The 24,037-nt window shown below is 46.6% G+C and overlaps 1 protein-coding gene across 1 annotated transcript; it reads right to left on the reverse strand.

Annotated features, from left to right (window-relative positions):
- Positions 1-11,787: 11,787 nt before the first annotated feature.
- Positions 11,788-18,704, reverse strand: LOC136453706 (uncharacterized). The gene is made up of 13 exons (XM_066454260.1): positions 18,305-18,704; positions 17,175-17,313; positions 16,643-16,859; positions 16,450-16,550; positions 15,980-16,101; positions 15,817-15,908; positions 15,390-15,495; positions 15,159-15,313; positions 14,596-14,726; positions 14,220-14,350; positions 13,550-13,647; positions 12,669-13,448; positions 11,788-12,269 (listed from the first exon to the last, which is right to left on the reverse strand). Exons 1-13 carry the CDS (start codon positions 18,587-18,589, stop codon positions 12,182-12,184), a joined length of 2,445 nt encoding a protein of 814 aa, XP_066310357.1. The 5' UTR covers positions 18,590-18,704; the 3' UTR covers positions 11,788-12,181.
- Positions 18,705-24,037: the final 5,333 nt, after the last annotated feature.

Here is a 24,037-nt window from a genome sequence, read left to right on the forward strand (position 1 = left end):
TGGCATGGAGTTCTCAGAGTATCCATTGACTTTGAGGATGGAGGAGATGGCGCCGCTCACGCGTGTGGATCCGCCGGAGGAGGTGTCTCCGATGAGGGAGTCTTGTGATTAGGCTTTTGCGGCAGCGTGCCACTACTCCGGTGGCCGCAACCTGGTGGAGGAGATTATGGCCTCCAACTACTGGCCCCTAGGCAAAAACAACCCAGCCTTTCGGCTAGAACATGTGAAGGTTCCCGTCTTTGGGCCGGAGGCCGGGATTCTGTTTCCCCATTTTGGTCAGTCTTTGAGGGAGGGGGTGATGGAGGACAGTTTCATCTCCGAGGTTGAGGAAGCCGCCATAGGGTTGGTTGGCAAGATTTCCGAGCGTGAGTACACGTCTCGGATGGCCATGGCAGGCACCATGCCACGGCTCAATCGAGTTTTTGAGGAGGTCGGGATCATCTATCGGGAGCGCGTGGTTCTCACCGAGGTTCTGGCCTCGATTGAGAAAAAGAAGAAGAAGGCCTTCGCGAAGAACGTTACAGTGGAGGCCGAGTCTAAGAAGAGGAAGAGCGCCGTTGTATCTCGGGTGCCCGCGAAAAAGAAGAAGAGCAATGCTCCATTGATTGCGCCGGCCATGTCTTCTACCGGTAGTGCGGGCGTGGCCTCCGCCGGAAGTGAAGACATTGAGACTCCTCCGTCCTATTAGCGGACGTGCGAGTTGCGAGCGGAGGGGATCGCGGCTCTCCTGTAGCTCTGGTGTGCCCAATGAGTGGAGCTGTGAGCGGTGCCGGGCGTTTGGAAACCAGCGCTGCCCTGGCACGCTCCTCGCATGGTGCTATGAGCGTCGGCGAGTAGCCGAAAGACAGCACCGTCAAGCCTATGCCCGACGTTCTTGGCGGGCTGTGCTCAAGCTCTGAAGAGGATAGGGAGGCCATCCCATGGCATGCTCCTTCATCCCCTGCCATTGTCGTGCCTTCGCCCGTGCCTGCAGCCGACATCGGGCAGCTAGAGGCCGCGCTTGCTGAGGAGGCCCCAGTGGCTCGGCCTTCTTCGAGTCCTCCGCCCGCCGGGCCGCTAGCTGAGGAAGTCCAGCCCTTTGGGCCTCCGCCACATGATATGGTGGAGACTTCTACTCAGAGGGCGCGCGCAAGCTGCCCAGTCTGGGCTTTTTATGAGTAAGTCTGTTTGGTGCACATCTTCGTGTTTATTGTCTTCGCCTGGTTCATTGCTTTGCGTATTGCGCTAAGTGCTAATACTGTGTATCTGTTGCTTTGCAGGTAATGTCATGGCTGGACTCCTCACCCCGGAGGAGCAAGCGGCCGCTACAGGCGCTAGGTTCAGTCTGGGGCAGCCAGGGCTGATGGCGCCGGGTCCGAGTGAGTATAAAATGTTTTTATTTTGATCATCATCTGGCCTATTTCTGATCTGCCATCTGACCTGAGCTGTTGTTGTTGTTGTTTTTTACGTAGGCTCCTCCGACACTTCTATCTCTGGTTGGGAGGAGTGTTATCTTGCCGTTCTTGGAGACGTCGGAGGTGGTCTTTGGTTGTTGGTGCGTTTAACGTGAGATTTGCTTTTCTCACCTTATCGTTTCGTGTTTGTTTGTTTTTCTTTGAATAGATCGCTTCAAACAGCGTCTGAGGGTCATGGATTTCTTCTAGCTTCTCCGCGTTCACCTGGAACACTAGAGCCTGGTGCGTCTCCGGCGGTTTTGCCCCTTTCCTCCTTTTATTTTTTGTATGCTCGCTTCTAGACTTGTTCTGGATTTCGTTGCTGATCGCTTTGGTTTTTTCCCTCTGGTCGCAGGGGTATCACACGGGTGTTGTTATGGAAGAGCGCTGTACCCGCGAGGTCTCCGACCGAGACGTCGCGATCGAAGCGCTCAAGGCGGAAATCGAGCACCTGGAAGGTGAAAAAGGGGGTCTGTCGGACTCTCTTACAGCTCTCCGCCTGTCTCTGACGGAGAAGGAGCGAGAAAAGGATGGCTTGAGGGCCGATCTCGCCAAGGCCTGGGAAGCGAAGGTTTTGTCCGTCGAGCAGGCCCGTAGGGCGAACGAGCTGACCGAGGGTCTCCGGCGAGAGCTTGCCTCTGAGAAGGAATCCACAGCGGCAGTGAGGGAGCAGCTGTCTTTGACGACGAGGCGTTTGGACTCGGTCAAAGGAGTCCTTGCTGCAACCATTGGCCACTACTGGGCCACCGTCGTCGAGCTCGGAGGCGAAACCTCCGCTCCTCCAGAGGAAGACAGCGTGTACGCCCTCGCCTCCTGGCTAAAGCGTCACCTTGCGAAGCTCCCCGGTCTGATCAACAGTTGCACAGACTACGGGGCGCTAGCGGGAGTGACGAATTATGCCAAACTTTTGGCACGCGGCGGGTGTACGCATACCGAAAGTATTCCGAAGGGGGCGCTACCTGGTCCGAAGGAGCTCGGTGAGACTTCTCTTGGTTTGCGAAAAACCTTAAGAAATTTCATTGGGCACTTTTGGGCCCCATTTGGGAGATCTGTTGCCCGAAAACTGGCGGAGGACAAGAGGGCGAAGGTATTTGTAGTCTTTGTAACCGCCCCTTTTTCTTTTTGTTTTTGGCGATGCTGCGAAGGCTTTCGTTGGTTTTGCCCCTGACACTCTAGCCTATGATGTAGGACGCGCAGAAGGGTCTAGCGGGCAGGCCTTCGTCAGTTCCGCGCTCGGCGACTGCGGTCGGTGCCTCCGCCGCTGGTGGCGCTCCGAGGGGATCTACGATCGGCGGTGGTGGTGGTGGTCGGAGGCCACAGGCGCCGTGCCCGCCCACAGTTGATGCGGGCTCCGCTCCAGGGACTTCCGCTGCGGCCGATGCGCCGGAGGTCTAGGCTCTTTGTAGTACTTAGTTGTTTCAGCGTGTATTTTGCAGCCCAGCTAGACTTTTGTGAATAAAGTTTATTTTGTTTTGAATGGTTTTGTGAAAATTTTTAACCTTACGCAGGTTTCGAACCGGGAGCCTGCGCAAGATGTTGTGCCTTTGACTCTCTACAACGACGGTGTTTACATGAGCGGAGAGCTTTGGGAGTATTGGCGTTCGGCCTTTCCCCGTAGCGTTGCGCGCGACATGTTCGAGTCAGTTAGGTTTGACATAGACGATGAGCGTGCTGGGTTTACTCGCACGCTCGCTTAGCGCGGACCTCTGTCACAATAGTTAGGATTTTATTTCAAGTTGGTGTCTTGTAAGAATGTTTCCCGACGCTTTATGGAATACAAGACAGGTTCACTTTCTTGATTGTTTGTGCGGTGGCTTGAGCCCGTCGTGGTAGTTTACACATCTCGTCTAGTCCCGAGCTCGCACACCGTTGTCCTTTGCTTGGGCGAATGTGCGCGATATAGAGGTGGTGGCTAGGACCTCCGCCCCATGTTCCTTCCTTCTCTGTGCTTGCTTGATGGCCGGGGTAGAAGTGTTGGCAGTTTTTTGACCGGCGGAGGTGTACTTGAAGTCCGCCTAGCGGGGCTTGCTGAATCGGTGTTTGACCCGATAGGAGGTTCGGCGCAGCTTGTGCAGACGGCGGAGACTTTTGGTATTTCTTTAGCTGGGTGTTTTAGCTGCCTGGTGGTATGGGTCTCCGACGCTACACACCCATGGGACATGGTTGATCTTTGGTGATGGCAGGTTAGGTCTCCAGCATCGGGGGGATGTTACGAGTTTTCGTGCGATATCCCCCTTCTCCCGTAGGCCTTTGCTGTTCATCACCGTGTCGTAGGCTCTATCTCTTTTCCCACTGCCTCCGACTGTCTACTGTTGCCTCCGATTTTACGAGTTTTCGTACAATATCTACGGCCAACTTAGATATCTAAGGAGACCCCTACCTCCATGGCTATCGCTATGGCTTTTGCCTGTGCTATGCCTTGCTCCCCCCTTGTGCCCTTGCGCCTTATGCTGACTGAGTTTCTTAAGGGCATGGGGGGGAATCTGTTTTTATAGTGGGCTGGTGGCTTTCGGGTGTTAATATTTTTGTACGTTGTTAGTTGGAACGTATCTTGGCTTTAATGGCCTGTATCTTGCCAGAATTATTCGTTCCCCTTGAGATCTTTTTGAAGTAAAGAGGCCTGGCGCCGCAGTGGTGGCAGCGTTTTGTCAGGCACTTTCTATTTTTCCTATTTCGGATGGCGGAGACCTTTTTCCTGGTTCTGGCGCCATAGATTTGTTCCCCCTGATGCTAGGGGTGTGTTTTTTTAAAGGCCGGAGGCCTGTTTAGCCGAGGTTGTTTTTTTTCTTGGCGCCTGATCTTGTTTAGGTCTTCTTCGAGGGTCGGAGGCCTGTTCGGCCAAAAATTTTGGCCTTGATGCCTGACTTTGGTCAGGTCTTTGTCAAGGGTCGGAGGCCTTTTTGGCCAAAGATTTTTGCCTTGATGCCTGACTTTGGTCAGGTCGTTGTCAAGGGTCGGAGGCCTTTTTTGCCAAAAAATATTTGCCTTGATGCCTGACTTTGGTCAAGTCCTTGTCAAGGTCGAAGGCCAGTTTGGCCATAGAGGTCGTTTCAAATTGCGCTTGCCTATGGCTGGCGCTTTGAAAGGACCTGTAGTTTTTGTTTACCGAATATTGCGGCGCCAGAGCTGTCCGCTTTCGGTTTTGGGTTTTTTGGGGCGTTCTTTTGGGGAATTACCTCTTTATACTTGTAGAGGATTTTTACATTGAGCCTGCCTCGTTAAAAACCTCACCTCCACTTGGAGTTCTCCTGTGAGGAAAAGAGTGCAGGCTCTTTTACATTTTGTTTTGATTGAAGTAAAAAAAACTAAGGTAAATGCATGGAGGGGCCTCCGCTTATATTTTGCGGAGGTTGCCCTTTGGTACATTGCCTAGATGTAGTATCTACGAAGATTGTCAATATTCCATGTGTGGGTTGTCGTGACACCTTCGCTGTCGATCAAGTGGAAAGAACCAGGTCGGCCTGCTGCCGTTGCTGTGTATGGGCCTTCCCATTTTGGTTGCAACTTGCCGACAAGTTATGCATTGGGTTTTCTTCTGAGTACGAGGTCTCCGTGTTTTATGTCTTTCCTTACCACCTGGGAGTCTCTCCAGTTTTTGGTTTGGGACTGATATTTTGCAATGTTTTCGACTGCTTCCAGTCTTATTGCTTCTATTGTTTCTTTTGCATATTCTTCATCTTGCAACATCAGCTGACTCGTTGTGCGGAGGCTTTCGTGCTTTATTTCTTCTGGCATCATGGCCTCTTCTCCATAAAGCAGTTTGAATGGTGTGAATCCTGTTGTTCTTGAGACGGATGTATTGTGTGACCAAATAACTCTAGGTAACTCATCTATCCATTTTCCTTTGCGTAGGCCCAGTAGTGTTTTTGATATTGCTGAAAACACTATTCTATTTGCTCTTTCCATAGCGCCATTGGACTCTGGGTGGTATACCGAGGCGAAGGCTAGTTTTGTCCCTATGCTTTTGCAGAATTCTTTGAAGTTCTCTGAATCAAATTGTTTTCCATTGTCTACTGTCAAAATCCTTGGTACACCGAATCTGCAAATGATGTTCTGCTAGAAGAATTTTCTAATAGTTTCTGAGATTATCTTCGCCAGTGGCTTTGCCTCTATCCATCTTGTGAAATATTCCACTGCTACTACTGCGAATCTATTTCCTCCTTGGGACGGCGGTAATGGGCCTACCAGGTCCATACCCCATCTTTGCAGCGGCCATGTCGGAGGTATAAGCTAGGTCTCTGACGATGGTTTTGACTGTCCTAGAGAGAATGTTTGGCATGCTTTGCATGTTCTGACTGTCTGCTCTACGTCTTGTATGCGTGTTGGCCAATAAAAGCCTTGCCTTATTGCCTTTGCTGATAAAGCTCTAGAGCCAATGTGCGACCCGCAAATTCCTGAGTGTATTTTTTGAAGCAACTCTATGCCTTCGCTCTACGATATGCATTTGAGGAGAGGCTGGACCACTCCTTTCTTGTACAGTGCACCATCTATGATTGTGTAATTTCTTGCCCTGGCCTGTATTTTTGCTGCTTTTGCTTCATCTTCTTCGGTGGTTTTGCCTTCTAGAAATTCTGTTATCGCCTTTCTCCAATCTTCATTTTGCAGGTGTAGTATGGGCTTTAGTCCCTTAGATGTCTCCATAGTTGCCGGAGACTTCAAGATCTAGTAAAAACTGTTTGGTGGCAGTGGCAGGTTGTTTGCCGTAGCCTTTGCCAATTCATCTGCCTCTGCATTTTCTGATCTTGGGATGTGCTTCAGGGTGAAACCCTCGAATCTTCGCTCCAAATTTCTGACAACGGATAGGTATTTGATGAGTTCTGGCTCTCTTGCTGTGTATTCTTTCTCTACTTGGCCAGTGACCACTTGAGAATCTATTTTGACTGCCAATGTTTTTGCCCCTAGGGCCTTTGCTTTGCTCAGCGCTAAGATCAAGCCTTCATATTCTGCTATGTTGTTTGATGATTTAAACTCTAGCCTTGCTGCGTATTTCAGTCTGACACCGGAGGGTGCTGTTAGGACAGCGGAGGCTCCTGCTCCGGCTTGGCCCCAGGCTCCATCCGTGAATGCTATCTAGCCTTGAGTTGTTGGTTGTACCTTGGGCTCTATCGGAGGTGTTCAATATGCTACAAAATTAGCTAATGCTTGTGATTTGATTGCTGTTCTAGGGATATATGAGATACCAAACTGTGATAGCTCTGTAGCCCATTTGCCTATTCTGCTAGAGGCTTCTTTGTTTCTGAGTAAGTCTTGTAGTGGCAGCGATGTTGGAACTAAGATTTCGTGGGCTTGGAAGTAATGCTTTAGTTTTCTCGATGCCATCAGTACTACGTAGGCAACTTTCTCTACCTCTGTGTAGTTTAGCTTGGCTCCGGACAGTGCTTCTGAGATGAAATAAACTGGTTTTTGAGTTTTGCCTGATTCTTTTTCCAGTTTGTGGACTAAGACTGCGCTGACTGCATGGTCGGAGGCCGCCACATACAGCAATAGGTGGCTGTCCGATTCTGGGACGGAGACCATCAGTGAGTTTGCCAGATACTCTTTCAAGTTATGAAATGCCTCCAACTGCTTGGACCCCCATTCCAAGTTGCCTTCGCCCCTCAGGGCTTGGAAGAAGGGTAGGCTGCGTTCTGCTGATTTTGAGATGAATCTGTTGAGCGCTGCTATTCTTCCCATCAGCTTTTGCACTTCTTTCTTGTTTTTGGGCTCTGCCATTGTCATTATTGCTCTGGTTTTGTCCGGGTTCACTTTGATGCCTTCGCTGCTTATGATATAACCGAGCATCTTCCCTTTTGTGACTCCAAATATACATTTCTCTGGGTTGAGGCGGAGGTCAGCTGTCCTTAGGTTGGCGAAGGTCTCCTATAAGTCGGAGACATGATCATTCTTGTTCTTGCTCATGACCACTATGTCGTCGACGTAGGCTATGATGTTTCTATCTAGTTGTGAGCTCAAAACTTCCTTTGTCATTCTAGCAAAGGTTGCTCCGACATTTTTTAGGCCCTCTAGCATTCTGGTGTAGCAATATGTCCCAAATGGAGTGGTGAAACTTGTCTTGTCTTCGTCCTTTTTTTCATCCAGATTTGGTGATACCCAGAGAAATAGTCGAGGAGAGAGAACCTCTAGCATCTGGCTGCTTTGTCGACGGAGGCATCTATTCTTGGCAATGGGAAAGGGTCTTTTTGCAAGCTTTATTGAGATCTGTGAAATCTATGCACATTCTCATTTTGCCATTTTTCTTTGGTACCAGTACTATGTTTGCAAGCCATTCTGAATACTTGACTTCCCTGATCACTTTTGCATCTAGCAATCTTTGCACCTCCGCCTTTGCTGCCAGGATTCTTTCCTCCAACATTTTTCTCTGTTTCTGCTTTCTTGGTCTCATGTTTTCATTTATATCCAGTTCATGCTGTATGATGTCCCTGCTGACTCCCTGGAGGTCGGAGGCTGACCAGGCGAAGATGTCCTTGTTTTTTACTAGAGTTTCCATGAGCTCTTCCTCTTCTACTTTGCTCAATTGTGAGCTGATTGTTACTTTTCTGTCTGGTAACTCCTTTTCTAGAGGGATCAGCTTTGTCTCTTCTTGACCTGCCATATCTATTTCTCCTCTGGGCATATCTGGAGGCTCTAGTTCTTTATTTGCCGACTCGACTGCATTAATGTTTCTTTGGGCTCTGTAGATAGCTTTCTCTATGTTTCTTGCTTCTTTCTAGCTGCCTTAGACTGTGATAATACCATGGAGTGTTGGTATTTTCATGCATAGGTAGGCCATATGCAGGGTTGCATTGAATTTGGTTGTGAATCCTCTGCCCAAGATGGCATTGTATGGGTAATACAGATCGACGACGTCGAAGGTTATGTACTCGATTCTGGCATTCGCTTGGGTTCCGAACGACACTGGGAGTGAGATTTTTCCTAATGCTTGTATCTGCTTGCCTCCAAATCCTATTAAAGGGGATTCGGAGGGCTGTAGTTGATTTCTGCTGAGTTTCATTTGGTTGAAGGTATTTGTGAAGATGATATCTGCTGAACTGCCAATGTCAATCAGTATTCTGCTTATCTCCCATGCTGCTATGTTGGTCTTGATCACCATTGCGTCTGCGTGAGGGTAGCTCTCTAGCTAGAGATCTTCTTCTGTGAAGGTGATTGGGACTCTGGACCAATCTGTGTGTTTCGCCGGGCCTTGGACTGCTACATTGTTTACCAGGCGGAGGTGATCCTTTTTTCTGCTTTTTTGTTTGAAACTCCATTGATGATCCTCCGGCGATTGGCAATATCATGCCTATTGTTGGCAGTGCTCCATGAGGGTTGACTTGGTTTTCTGGGTTTGGCTCGTTTTTTGGTGTTGGGGGTTGGTTGTGAGGTGGTGGCGGAGGCAGTTGCTGCATGTGGTGCTGTGGCGACGAAGGCTCGAACCTTATTCGGTTTTGTTCCAGTGGGTTTGTTTCGAGGTAGATTATATGGGGAGATTTTGGGTTTATGTAGGTTAGGCTTGCCTCCGACCTGTAGTTGCCCGCCGGAGGCTGCTGCGAAGGTGATGACCGCCATGCTGGTAGGAAGTTTGGGTAATAGGCAGAGGCCAGTGTGGAGAGATGTATTTGGGTTGCGTTTAGCGCTGGGTACATTGGGCAGTACTGCTGGTGGCCAGTTGTGTAGGTGGTGTTGACCTCTCTTGCGCTCTGCTGTGTCAGAGGTTGGGCAATCTGCTTGTTCTTCATCCTTTTCTGTGTTTCTTTTGTCTCTGGACAATCTTTGGTGCTGTGCCCTGCGTTTTCGCTGTGAAAAACGCAATATGGCCTGTGTTGTTTCTGGCTTTGGTTTATGTTCCAGTTTTTGCCTTGGTAACCTTACCGACCTTGGTTCCTTGTCTGGGTCTCCGGCCGTGTTGGCGCTGCCTGTTGCCCTTGCTCGGGGTGAGGTTGACCCTCGATACTGAGCACTTGCCCCTGGCCTGGCTTCTGATTTGATACATTCTGGTTCGTATAGGTTTTCTAGGAATTTTTGCTGCTGTTTTGTTGTCTGTTTTGACCTTGCTCCTTCAGCCTTTTGTGGAGGTCATTGTCTGATCTGCAGTATTTCTCGAACTCATCATACAACTGTTGTATGGAAGTTGGTTTCTTTCTTGCTAGGTGTGCTGCGAATGGCCTAATTTAGAGGCCTTTGATCACTGCTTCAATGTCGATCTCGTCTAGGACATCTGGTGCCTTCGCCTTTAGTTGCACGAATTTCCGAAAGTAGTCGTGTAGTGTCTCTCCCTGCATTTGCTTGCACTAGAACAGATCTGTGGAAGTCTGCGACTGTGCTGTTAGCCCCTTGAAGTTTGCCAATATCTTGTCCCGGAGGTTCTCCCAAGAATAGACTGTGCTTGGTTTGAGCATAGAATACCAAGCCAGTGCGTCGTCTTTGGCTGCAATGACAAATGACTTTGCCAAGACGGCGCCGTCTCCGCCGGCGGAGGCTACTGCTGCCTCGTAACTCATAATGAACTGATGGGGGTCTGTCTTTCCGTTGAACTTTGGTAGTGTGATTGGCTTGTACGCTGTTGGCCATGACGACTGTTGTATGCCTTCAGATAGTGGGGACTTGGGATCGATAGGCCTCCGCATCACCTGAGATGGCATCGTCGGCTGGCTGATCACTGGCGTAGGACCTTGAAGCATGGTTGCAGTTGGTGCTGCTGCGGAAGCTAGGATTGCCGAGGTTGACGCTGGTACTGCATGCTGCATACTTAGCATCTCAGCATGTAGGACTGCCAACTGCTGCCTTATTTCTGCTGCTTGTGCTGACGCTTGAATAGCTTGCTGATTAGCTGCGAATGATGCTGTCATTCTATCCCTCTCTTGTTGTGCTCTTTGCAACTGTGCTTGCAGCTGTTGCAGTTCTTGCTCGGGTGTTGTGGCTGAGTTTGGTTGGGCCTCCGGATTTTGAATCTCTGGATCTTGGGGTTCTGGTGGTTGACCCTGGGCAACTGCTCTGGTGTCATCCTCCACTAGCGAGGTTGCGTAGGTGCTACGAATGTTGCGCCTAGGCCTTCCTCGCTGACCCGTGGTCACTACTGCTCTGGTGGTGGTCTTTCTTTTCCCTGCCATCGTTGGTTTGCCTTGGCTAAACCACGGTGGGCGCCAATGTTGAAACTAGCGGTTTCAGACAACGAGGGGAAGACTGAGGCCTTCGCCCGTCGGGCGTCGCCCTTGGGCGGAGGCTCGGGATAGGCATGACAGGAGGGCGTATAGTGAGTTGGCACGGAAAGCTAGGGTTTCATTCATTCATTCACCAACCATCCGCACGGTTACAAGTGTTCCCTATTTATAGGGCTCAACTACTTCCTGATGGAATTTATTACAATGCCCCTCAACTGCTACGGTACATTCCTAGCATATTCCGCCTCTGGTCTCTTGTTTGCGGGGCATTCCTGCCACTTCGACTCCGAGTAACGGGCTTCCATAAGCGGCCGGCCCACCGTGCCTCGGTCTTCGGCCCAAAGGCCCGGGTTCCCGATGCTGGCCTCCGTCTTCAGGGGCGCGCCGTCGCCTTGGCGGGTCTCCGCCGGTCCGATCGGAGACATCGTCCGTATGTCTCCGCCCGGCCGCACGGGGGCCGTGGTCCCCGACGCTGGCCTACGTCGTCGGGGGCACGGCGTCATCTTGGCGGGTCTCCGTCGGTCCGGTCGGAGACATCGTCCGTATGTCTCCGCCCGGCCGCGCGGGGGTCGTGCTGGCGCGCTCGTGCGGACTACGGGCGCCTGCGCTTGAGTACTTGCACACACTCAGGCAAGATTGTTTGTTTAATTAGTTCAGAGGTAAGGCGGCCTCCGCCCTCATCGCCGGAGGCGAGCCGAAGCGGGGCGGCGTCCGCCTGACTATAGGTCGGAGGTCTCAGCGCCCGGCCTGGGCGGAATTCGCGACAAGCCCGCCGAGCCTCATGTAGTGCCCTACGAGCATAGCCAGGAAAGTTCCTTTAATCAGCGCCAGGTCTCCGCCCTAAGACGCTCGAAGACACCTCGGCGATACCTCCGTCACTCGCCGAAGCCGTGTTACAACATAAAGCGCGTCTTCTGTATGGTTATATTTTTCTTTTTAATTACAATGACACGTAAATCTTTTACGTATTCGAGAAAAAAAAACAAAAAAAAAGTCTTGTAAGTTATAATCTCCAAGTTACCTTTTTTGACTGGATTGGATCACGTAGCATCTTTTTGTACTTGCGAGTAAAACTCACCTTCAATCATGTCAGGCAGATCTGCTTCACAAGTCAAAGTGCTCCTCGTCAATGAATTCAAATGCATAATACTGGCATGACTTTCATTGGAAGAAGATAGAAGGAGGTTGGAATTCTTTCAGACTTCGCACCAGCAGAATGTCAAGGAAACTTCATCCAACAGGCACATGGTAGTTTATTCAGTACATAGATGCCGTACTACCTGCTCATGCTTGGTACTGTTTTACTTATGATCACAGTTACATGCGTGGCTGTGCATAGGTACCAAACTTACAACACTGCTTGGAGCAAAACTTAGATTGCCATAGGCTCTGTAATCTACCATACTAGTTCCATAAACAACAATGTTGAGATTCAGGTAATCCTCATCAGAATGGGCAGATGCCCTGTTTTGGTCGGCCTAAACTCTCCTAAAGCTCTACTTATACAGACAATAATGTTACATGTAACCATCAGCCCGCATTGCCCATAACTCCATAAGTGATCCTAATTTCCTAACGTATGTACAACAAAGAAGGCATGCACTAACAGACTTATACAGCTTCCTCTGCAGTGGACGGATCACTGGTGAGCTGATCCCATTTTCGAATTTCTATGACCTTTTGCATGGCATAGTGGCACCTACAAACCACAAAGGTCAATTTCTGTTAGTTCAGAAAATGCATAACCAATCCACAAACAAGAATACATGGATGCACCATTGCCATTTGCTAAATAAGTACTACATTTGTTCCTGGATGCACCATTGCCATTCGCTAAATAAGTCCTACACTTTTTCTTGCCAGACAGCATTTCCTAAAACAAGGTTATTACCGATGTGCTACTCCATCAAGACTTGCAGCAAACTTGCACTTGGTTTAGATTGATTGAAGGGTTAAGTGAAACTGATGCAATTTCAATCCCACTAAATGAAAATGGTCTGAACTTCATATATAATAATTTTTCAAATGGAATAGCACATAAATATGAACCTTAAATATATAGAACTTCCATATGAGTAGATTTGTTTCGAGGACATACCTCCAAGGGAGATGATCAAGGAACATGCGAGGTGTCACAACAAGGTCCATAAAATCTTTTCGGCAAGCAATAAACGCTTTGTAACTCTTGTTCTTTTGACGTGTCACAACTGTCTTCCGCAATGGAGAAGCACCTTTCTTTACAGGAACAACATGAACAACAAGACCAGGAAGATATACCTCTGGTGACTGTCCTTCAGATGAGCTTATTGTAATGATGTGATCATCAGAAGCAGACATCAGTCCAGGACCATCATTTGAATGAGGCGATCTGTATGCCCCACCACATTCATACAAGTCATCTTCTCGAAACTGACTGTCTATGTGTGCATTACCTTCTCCACAGTGTGAAACATCCATAAAACCACGGTAAGCAACCATGGATTCCCTTCCATCACTAACAGTAGTCATTCTAGATCTGCCCAACTCATAGTTAATTGCTGCTGTGGAGCTAACTCGATGTTTTGGAGTATTAATCAAGCAAGATATTGCTTGGCCAAAGAGAAATAAACCACCTCTAATTGTATGCATTGGATTCCTTCCATGCGTTTGATCATTACTTAGCTCAGCCTCACTAACTGTCTGCAGAGCACCAGCAGAAGCACAATGATCTAGTGCATTTTTATCATCTGTTCTGGCACTGATGATTCCACCAACTAGTTTACCAACTTTAGCTGAATTGGGGGAAGTACCCTTTGAAAGAGCTTTCACAGCTGAGCTACGCAATCTAATTACCGAATTCATGGATAATCGTGTAGAAAATTCATCATTATGGACTATGCTGTAAGTGATGGACGGTTTATCAGAAATCTCATGTTGCTGTTAACATTGGCAAATAAATAACTATACAGTAAATTCCATTGAAAATGTTCTGAATTTCACCTGGTAACAAATCGTGAGCAGGCATCTGCTACCACATAATCCACACATGGCGCAGCTCCATACGCATACACATGTAACTTTGGGAAGCGCCCATACAGCTGTGTTTTCATGATAAAGGAATGGCTCATTTAGATGAAAAATATATTTCAGGAAACAACACAAGAACCAAGCTATGCATTCTAGAAACGCCTTCACCATTCCATGCTTCATTTACTGCCTAATCACTTTGCATAGTTTACTTAAACGTTCTAAATTGTGTGTGTGTGTGTTTTTTTGGGGGGGGGGGGGGGGGGGTCTATTTTGTTCTGACAAGCAAGGCTTTTTTGTCTAATCTAATGAGCTCATCTTCCTTGATATGACATGCATTTCAGTAGAAGAAACCATACAAGACCCCTCTATAATTCTCCTGTTCGGGTGTTACCTCATCTAATTGTCCTGCATTCTGTCACATCATCCAAGAAAGTAAATCTAAAATAATATTAGCAGTGGGCTCATCCCAGCAGACAAAAATTCCCAAGGTGAACTCAACGGTCAGTATTCCCAATGGGCATGTGTCCATATTCAAGTGAAACAGCTAAAAGGACTCACTCAAATTTATAACTAAATAAGACAAACCTCATCAGGTGGCTTGAGATAATTTCCCTGTACATTGAAAATTAAATAAACTTACCTTAATACCAAGAAGTGCAGCTACAGAACCTCCTAAAGAATGTCCAACAATTTGAATATTGTATCCATGGCACTCACAACCATCCCCAAGAAGAGAAGATAAGAATCCAGCTTTCACTGTGTCTGACTTATCTGCAAGCAGGTACATGACAGCAGTTAATGTTATGGTGCTTCAGTGCAATTTTTTAAAGAATAAGGTGACAGGGTAAAATTATTTATTGTAGCAATTGAGGTATTCTTGTTTGTAGCTAATCAGTACTAGGTTCTGACCTATAGTACTTCGAAATTAAGATGAAGAAGAAATAAAAAGAAACATAGATAATTTAACATGCTTTGCATACAAAAGATAAAATGATACAGTGTCTTTTCTTGTTGACCTTGATATTGATGTATGGGTTGTCCCTCAAGTTCTGCGTACAGCTCTCGAGCTGATTCAACAATTCCTGCATGTCCATAGTGTGGAGATGAGAGAACAGCATTCTTCACTTGAGGAGACAGATGATCAGAACTGCAATAGAACAAATCGTCTCATCACATTTGTTCAAAGATGACCTGAAGACCACGGTTACTTTGATCAATTTCCTAGAATATTTTTTCCAGTTCATTCAGCCAACAAGTAGGTACTATATGGTCCAAAAATTATTAACTGGCACATCTTGAGCCACCTACCTTGTGGTCATTGAATGGTGTATCGACCTGATTATGTTCCCTAACTGGTGAACTATATGGCAATGTGTATGTCAGGAAGAACATCTACTCCTTGTTTACAGCCTAATAGACTTGTTTCTAGAAGATAAATGCAAAGGAGGTTGCCTGATGACATGAATCACAAACGAAGGTCATATACTTGTTCATTTGTATACCTTTTTTGCAAAAAACAATCTGCAATTAACTCTAAATAAGTTTCAGTACAGAAATAAGGCAAAGTATAGTGAATTACTTGATCAACCCATCCAGGTCATCTATATTAAGAGAACATTCCTTACACAAGCCATCGGTTATAACATCTTCTGGTGTCTCAGTTCCACGGATAGCAATGACTACTGTACTCAAATAATGTAAGACAACAACAAAATAGGCAGCCTCGCGTTTTGTCTGCAAACAGAAAAGAAGATACCTAGATCACAACAAAGCTGTAACTACAAATTGTATAGGGGATGTGATGATTTACCTGGTTAACACGACCTTTGCGGAGGACTTCTGGGGCTACATTGGCATATTTTAGGAAAGCAGCCGCATGCCCTCTCCACCAGTTATCGCCTTCAAGAACTGGTCGTCTGCAGAAGTAAGGTTTTATGTATAATTGTGTGTTTGGAAATTATTGGCTACGATGCAAATGCAAGATTCCTTGTCTTCAAAAAAATTCCATTTTACTTTAGAATGCAAAGGAGAAAGTGAAAACAGCCATCCTATGCCTCACCAATCACATAATGGAAGTTGTCACAAACAACAAGAACAAAGAGACACCAAACTGAGAAAGCATGAGTCATCCAAATTTTTGCAGAGATTATCAGGCACCACCAAAGCATTCTAATCTCTGCAGGCTACATAATATAAAGTAATTGGTGGCAAAAAAATATTTTAAGACCCGCATTTACCTAGCACGAGTCCATGGGGTCAAAACACCTTGCCTATTGAGCCACACACAGGGAAACATAAGAGGATTCCTTCCAAAATCAAGCAGTGGGCCCTGAAAGCAGAATACGTTCAATATGTCTGGCAAGAACTGAGATGAGAGAGACCAAAGGATTAGGGAATAACTGTATAGGCAGCTTCAGCAAATGGATGAAAGAGAAGAGCCTCTTGGATGAGATCTTGAGGAGCCTCCACTAGTTCTTTTGAAATAATTGTTGATGACTTGGATTTCTGCAGTAGTGAAAGTCCTGAAGGAAAATCATTTATTAGGATGTAGATAACTATGGTTAACAGTAGTATCATGAAACCACATTATCAGGCTTTTAAAATAAGTTTCATTTTTCTTTTATTGAACAGGGAAAATAATCTAAGTTCCATTATGGTTCTCAAAAATGCCGATAGGCTTTAACATGTCCATACTATAGCATACGGCAGCTTCTATATAATTTTAGCTGACTAGCCATCTAATGTAACTGCGACCTTAATCACATTTCATATTGATGCTTGTGATTTTATCCATTAGGGAAACATATCACATATATTCAACAAGACTGAACAGAGGTGGGTTTTGTATTGCAGGCAAATGGAAAACTAACCTGCTACGAGTTCAAGATGACCAGTTCCAGATGCGCGATAAGCCATAAGATCACCCAATAACTTTGCCACAACACATATATCATCATCTTCCAACACACTCCTATCAAGGTTAAGACTTAGCCATTGAGATTGTTCAAGTATCAATGATGTTAGGACGTAGGACACCAGAATGTGGAGCATACAAGGACATACGAATATTTAACACGCCCTAGGCAGCATAAGACCTCACGGATTCCATGATCAAACACCTCCCGGTAGTGAGCCCTCCACGCAATATCATGGGATGCATAAAATGATCTCCACCTTAGTACATCAGAACCAGTAGTGCACTGCACTATAGTTGCCACCCACATACTGACAAGAAAAGCAATTAACAAGATGTGCCTCCAGTCACTGTTCTGATTGTGTCCTGAAAAAATTCAGATAACATGACTCGGACATCAGCACTAAAATCTTCCCATCCTTATATTTATCAGACTCACTCTTTGACAATAAAAAGTTTAACATGAAGCACAAGGGCATACGAAACAGAAGAAAGAGTAAAAGAAAAGTGAATTCCTTTAATAGCAAATTCTAGTGCAGTGAAATGCACTATGGCACAGAGAATCCTAAAGATACCAAAATAATTCCAGGATCCCAAGGAAGATATATCACTGTATAAGTCTCAACAAACATCTTATCATATCCAATCCCGAAAAAATAGTTTATGCCATTGTGCATGTACCTGAAAAGCACTGTTTTGAAGACCCTCCAGCCAAGACATCCTTTAAGATGATACACATCAAATAAATTGCCAACACAAATTGTAGCACTGTAATGATCATTCCAAACCTTGTCCACCAAAGCCATCTCTTGTATCGTAGCTGTTTACATAAAGCTTCAGATACTATTACAATAATGGATATGCATTATGTTAACATTTAAAATGCTATAAGGCGATTACTTAAAAAACAATATGAGGAAAAACTATCAATAATGAAGCACTCTGTGTCTGTTGGACAAAGTAATGCAATTGCTTCATGCTGGTGAAGGTAAAACTACCAAAAAGAAAACTCAACAGCATGGCTAACAGCAAGTTCAGAACACTTCGCTTTTGAGAGGAAAAAAGGGAGCAGTTGAGAACACTGTTCTCATTTTTCGATGACTAATGATCTCCAATGAATCATGATATAGAGACAAAGATGTCAATGATTCAGATATGCTAATGTTGCAAGCTGCATACAAGGAATGCATGAACACAACCCTGGCTCTCCCAGTCTACATATAATGAAGTAAAGCCTCAATAAGCTGGGAATAAGTAACCCAGACACCGCAGGCATCTTGCTACACCCATGAGGCCTTATGACACTCCTCAGGGCAGAAGCCAAGAGGATTCTGCTGACAAGAACCAGTTCCGCACTGCAAGCACCTAACGACACAGATATCTGAGGGCCCCAATGTCCAAAACCACCAAGCGCACCACACGATCCCCACCTCTGCCATCCCACATTCCCGCGAGATGTGGTCTGGAAACCCAATTTGTAAGGTCGAGGAGAACTTGCGTCCTGTCCGGCCATCGATGCCGCTGCTACCATTACCCCGGGCTTCAGAGGCATTACTACTCTACCATGCTATTTTTGAACAATTAATCACTTCGCATTTTAGGGATCAGTATTAACATGCAATTTAAGGCGGATTAAATAGAACACTGGAGTGCATTAAGGCCCCGTTCGCGTGCCCGAACCCAGCTTGAGCCGCTTCTTTTTTTTCATCCAATACAGTGTTTTTCTTTCACAAATTCCTCCAAATTCATCCCGTCTCTGAAATTCCTCCAAGCGAACGGCACCTAAGCTCTCGATCGAGCTTGGAGCTTACCCGAGAGAGTTGGCGAAAGTCGCGCTCGCTGTCGACGTGGGCCCCGATGGCACCGGCAGCGATAGTGGAGGCGGCGGCGCCCTGCGCGAACCCCGCCACAGCAGAAGCAAGGAGCCTAGCCGCCAACGCCGCGGACGCGGCGGCAGCGGCCGGGCCGAGAGCGCCCCCGCCGCAGCGTCCCAGCGCGACGGCCGCAACGGCGGCGCCCGTGGAGGCGGCGGCGGCGTTGAGCAGCGCCGCGCACGCGGTGGACCACCGGATGGTGGACAGCACGCCGGTGGCCATGCCGCTTCCGCCTCGGCGCGGCAGCGGCTGCTGCTGCGAGGGCGAGGCGGGCAAGCAGCGGAGCCGGCGAGGCGGAGGCGCACGAGGCCGGCACTGAGACTGGGCACGAGATGCCACGGGCACCACCACCGCTGGGTTTGTTGTGACTGAGGGGGGAGAGGTGGGGCCCAGCGTCAGTGGCAATGTGCCTGTACTGCCATTTGGTTGGCAGTTGAGCTGCTCGGGTTTTGGTGCGCGCTGTCTCACCGAAATTCTGGTTGCCCGTGCGAAGAAAACGAAAGCAAATTACTCCGGCTACGGTACTAAGTGCTTGGTACTAGGCCACTGGTCAGCGGGCCCGGACAGATCACCTGGCTTCAGGCCCACTGGTCAGCAACGAATCTAGAAGTAATGGTTTCGTAGCATGTTCGTTTGGTCGTATTTGGCTTATAAACTATGATTTATTACCTAATGAACATTATTTTTTTCTCACATCAAATCCGTCAATAGTACTTTCAGCTATGGTTTATAAGCCAAACCAGCTCAAACAAACAGGGCATAAGACCTTGTTTGGATTGCAGCTCCTAAATTTAGTCACTCCTAAATGATTTATTCTTATTTAGTTATTTTAGAGTTGCTAGAGAGCACTAAAACCCCATTTAGAGATGACTAAAAGGTGACTAAATAGTACTAAACGAGACTAAATTTAGGAACTCCCGGCTAAACAAAACACCCCTGACACCTTGGGGCCTGTTTAGTTCCCCTCTAAAATGATAAAATTTTCAAGATTCTCCATCACATCGAATTTTTTGACGCATGCATGAAGCATTAAATATAAATAAAAAATAAAACTAATTACACAGTTTAGACGAAATCCACGAGACGAATCTTTTAAGCCTAATTAGACTATGATTGGATACTAATTGTCAAATAACAATGAAAATGCTACAGTATCGTTTTGCCAAAATTTTTGCCAACTAAACTGGGCCTTGGTTTGCTGTAGAATGGGCTAGAAAGGTATGTTGACGCGGACCCCACACGTCATTTTGGTGTGGAGCAGGGTGAAAAGTTGGAGTTTGTGGTTGGACGTGCACGTCCTACTAGTATTTCTAGGACGAGGTTCTTTAATTGGGTCATTGCGGTAGGTGTCGCTGGTCAATGCAAAGGGTCCACTACTTGGCGAACACAGCTGGGCCTGCAGTTGAAATGTGGAAGCGAGCACGGCCCATGCTCAAGCTGTGAACTGTGTGAGCTTCAGCTCAGACACGCACAGCACGCTGGAAGAAATGGTGGGGCCGCTGCCCGCTGAGACGAAAGCATTTCACCTTTCACGGCACGCACGTAGCATGCTTGGCCGATGACAACAGAGGTTGTCGTCGAGCGCAACGGCTGATCACGCGCAGAAAAGCAAACTGCGTACCAACGGGCTCATCGGCCTTCCCAGTACGTATTTTTTGGTGGGCCAACCGCGTACCAACGACCGCGCATCGTATTCTCTTGGTGGGCCAACTGCGTAACAACGGACCCAACATCCTTTTGATGGGCCTGCGGGTCTGAGCCCTCAATCGAACTCCGTTCTTGAAAGTTCTAGAATTAAATTATTTTATTTAAACTTTTTAAAATTTGACTAAATTTTTCAAAATATTATAAATATTATATCTAAATAGATTAATTATGAAAATATATTCTATAATTCATCTAATAATATTTATTACACCTTAGAAATATTAGTACTCTTGATATTTGATATACATTTGGTCGAACTTGAGACTCAATGACTCTAAAAAGGGGGCGAGAATGACACTCTTTCGGGAACAGACGCATAGCAGCTATTCTACCTGCAACATGGGGCCCATCCTCGCTCGACTTCTTCTTCCTTTCTGCTATGTGGCCAACGCCTTAAGGTACGAGGGTGGGTTCCTTTTATGAGTCACCAAGTATGACCTTCGATGACCCGTAGCTAAGAGTAGAGGTGGTTTGTGGGCAGGCCTCACTGGTCCGGTACTGGTGGGGAAAATCTGATGGGCGATGGAGAAGGCGAAGGAGTCATGATGAGATCTTGACAAAGCCATAGAATGGTAGTGGATTTTGTGGCCCTAGCCACCGAAAACGGAGTCAGAGGCCATCGTGGTGGCGAGCATAGGAGATGGATTAGTGAAATCCCATGACTGGATTGTAGTGAAATCCCATGACTTGCACTCAAGACCTTGCTTAAATGCACTCGTATTCACCTCAATCCAGGAATATTGGAGTGGATTGGGGCGCAACTTGGTCCAATTTCGACTCTAACACGCGTAGGTTGAGATGGATACGAGTGTATCCAAACAAACCCTACATCTAGGGATTTTACCTTCTTTTCCCTTTAAATCAGTGGTATGATGGTTGGAAGGTGATTCCTCGTGTAAGATCTCACGTGTTGAGATCGTCGTCTCAGATCCGTGGTGGTAGGCGTGATTCTTAAAACACTTTTTGGCTAGGTTTGTGAGATGAGTTCTTGCGTAAAATTCAGGTGTCAAATCCGTTGTTTCTTGTGGTAGTAGATAATTGACTTTGTGGATCTAGTGGAGAAGATTATGCCTTAGCAGAATCCACAAGAGTGGCAGTAATGGTATTGGGTGATGCCACTCATTTTGCTATGAAGGATGAGGTCATCGATGGCATGCGAAGAACATCAGAATGCTTCAAAGCAACAAGAAGAATGCAACGCTTAGCTTCGAGCAAATCATGGGCCACTCATCGAAGTTGCCGGACAACCTAGAGCTTTATTTCGTTAGACAAAGGATCCAATTCCCCTAGTGCGAGTAGGAGGACGTTCGGAGGACCAAACATGAGCTAATTATAAAATTAATTGCACAAGAGTAGACTAATTAGCGAAACGAATCTATTAAACCTGATTAATCCACAATTAGCAAATATCTACGGTAGCACCGCATTGCCAAATCATGGACTAATTATACTTAATAAATTTGTCTCGCAAATTAATCCTTGATCTATGTAATTAGTTTTATAATTAATCTATTTTTAATACTTCTAATTGGTATTAAAAATTCGATGCGACGGGGCTAAACTTTTACACAGAAAACAAACACAGCCAGAGTACTAGCTATAGCTGCCAGTATGGTTGCGTTACTGTTGTTATTACACGTGCCATGCCGGGCCAAGTTCAATGTTTGTGTTAAGTTACTGTTTATTCTTGGTTGCGTAATCTCGGCTTGTGTCATCACGAGGTTCATCTACGATGCTACAGTGTAGACCGTTTCGTGCATGACATGAGCTGCAATGCTACATATGCAGCGTTTCGTACCCAGGTAGGTTGGGCGAGCTTGTTCCTGCGCGGCAGAGGAGGGCGAAGCGACGTTCCACTTGCCACGACAGCTCCCTGTACCTGTCGTCGTTGCAACTGCAAAGCAACACGTGATCGTTCGTTCGAGCACTGCACATAACAAGCAGCCAGTTGCCCAACGAAACTTTACCCGTGTCCCATCCAACAACGATTGGCCTCTTCCTGGCTCGAGACCCACGGGCCACGGTGTTCTTCTTCCCTTCGTCCCCGTCTTCGTCTTTGCTCACCTCGTCTGCTGGCTCACCATCTTCCGGTGCTGACGACGCCGATCCCAGCAGCAGCCCGGGCAGCCGGATTTAATTAGCAGAAAAGCTTGCAGTTAGAAGCTAGCAAGCAAGCAGAAAAAGACTTGAATCGGCCGAGAGAATATATATATATATATATATATATATATATTCCGAATTTGGATAGTATCGAGTATTTGGAATACTGCCCTGAATTTGAATAGTGAACAGGGCGTGGAAGACCATACCAAAGAATATTCAGAAGGATACGACCGTGCGCGATGGAGGACAGCGCAAAAGGAACATACAGTCACTCTACTGTAGTCAGGACAATTATTCTCCATCCTAAATATTATATGATGTACCAAAATAAAATAATCAAAGTGTTCTTACGAGAATACTATGGAAGGTACAGCATAATACAAAGAGAAGTTGGAAGATTAATAAAGCCCAATTATGACAAAGAATGTCCTGAGTCCTGTGTGTTCGTGGCTGGGGATAGCGAGGGAGTAGATCGGGTTAGCCTGGTTCTGAAGCGAGCTAGTGATGTAGCCTGAGTCTTGAGTGTTCGTGGCTGGGGATAGCGAGGGAGTAGACCGGGTTAGCCTGGTTCTGAAGCGAGCTAGTAATGCATACGGTGAGTACCGAGTAGGACTATCACAAGCATAGTCGCACGACCGGCTAAAATATTGGTCTCGCCAGTCTGCAAAAGATCCCGAGAAATATTAATCAGCATACTCACTAATATTCAATAATCAGCACTATTCAAATTCAGCGTTCACTATTTAAATTCAGGGCACTATTCAAAGTACTCGATACTATTCAAATTCGGAATATAAACAGTACACGAGCACTCACCAGAGAGTGGCTCAGGCACTAAACTTTTTCACTATTCAAGCACTATGCGTGTAACTATTTGGAGCACTTCGTATTTCTTTATGGATGCAGGATGCATACGATTAGTGAGTATGAGTGCGATTATTGAATTTGCGTGCGATTAGTGAGTATGCTGATTAATATTTCTCAGGATCTTTTGCAGGCTGGCGAGACCAAAATTTCAGCCGGTCGTGCTGATTAATATTTCTCAGAATCTTTTGCAGGCTGGCGAGACCAATATTTCAGCCGGTCGTACGACTATGCTTGTGACAGTCCTACTTGGTACTCATCGTATACATCACTAGCTCGCTTCAGAACCAGGCTAACCCGGTCGTGCGACTATGCTTGTGACAGTCCTACTCGGTACTTACCTTGCTACTCTATAAAGCAAGACGCCGGGCGCATTCAGTCGGCACCACACCACGACATCAGAATACCAGACCATCATCGGAGCGAACCACCAGACACCGAAGACACCACACTCCACTCCACCAACTCTCCACTCACACATACACCATGAAGACATGATCTCAGAATGATTCTGAGGATCATCCACGAATAATAGTAATTACCCACTACCGTTGTATCACTCCACCTTTGTAAATTACAGAATAAGGGAGGTCCCCGTGTTCCTCCTGAGCTTGTAAGGTAATCCCTCAGGTTTGTGCTAAGTGCTTGGGGTTTTCCGAAAGAGAAAGCCGTATGTAAGCTTGCTCTGTGGAAATGAATTAAGCTTTCCTGTTTTAATCCCTGCCTTCCTTTAAGCTTGTTCATATGGGGCGATATCTCTGTGCTAGGGACCCTAGAGAAGAAGTCTTTGCGTGTGTTGTTCGCTACTATTCAAATTCGGAATATGAACAGTGCGCGAGCACTCACCAGAGAGTGGCTCAGGCACTCGGCTTCTTCACTATTCGAGCACTATGCGCGTAACTATTTGGAGCACTTCGTATTTCTTTATGGATGCAGGATGCGTGCGATTAATGAGTATGCGTGCGATTATTGAATATTAGTGAGTATGCTGATTAA

The sequence above is a fragment of the Miscanthus floridulus genome, chromosome 5 (assembly GCF_019320115.1).
Source record: "Miscanthus floridulus cultivar M001 chromosome 5, ASM1932011v1, whole genome shotgun sequence".
NCBI lineage: Eukaryota > Viridiplantae > Streptophyta > Magnoliopsida > Poales > Poaceae > Miscanthus > Miscanthus floridulus.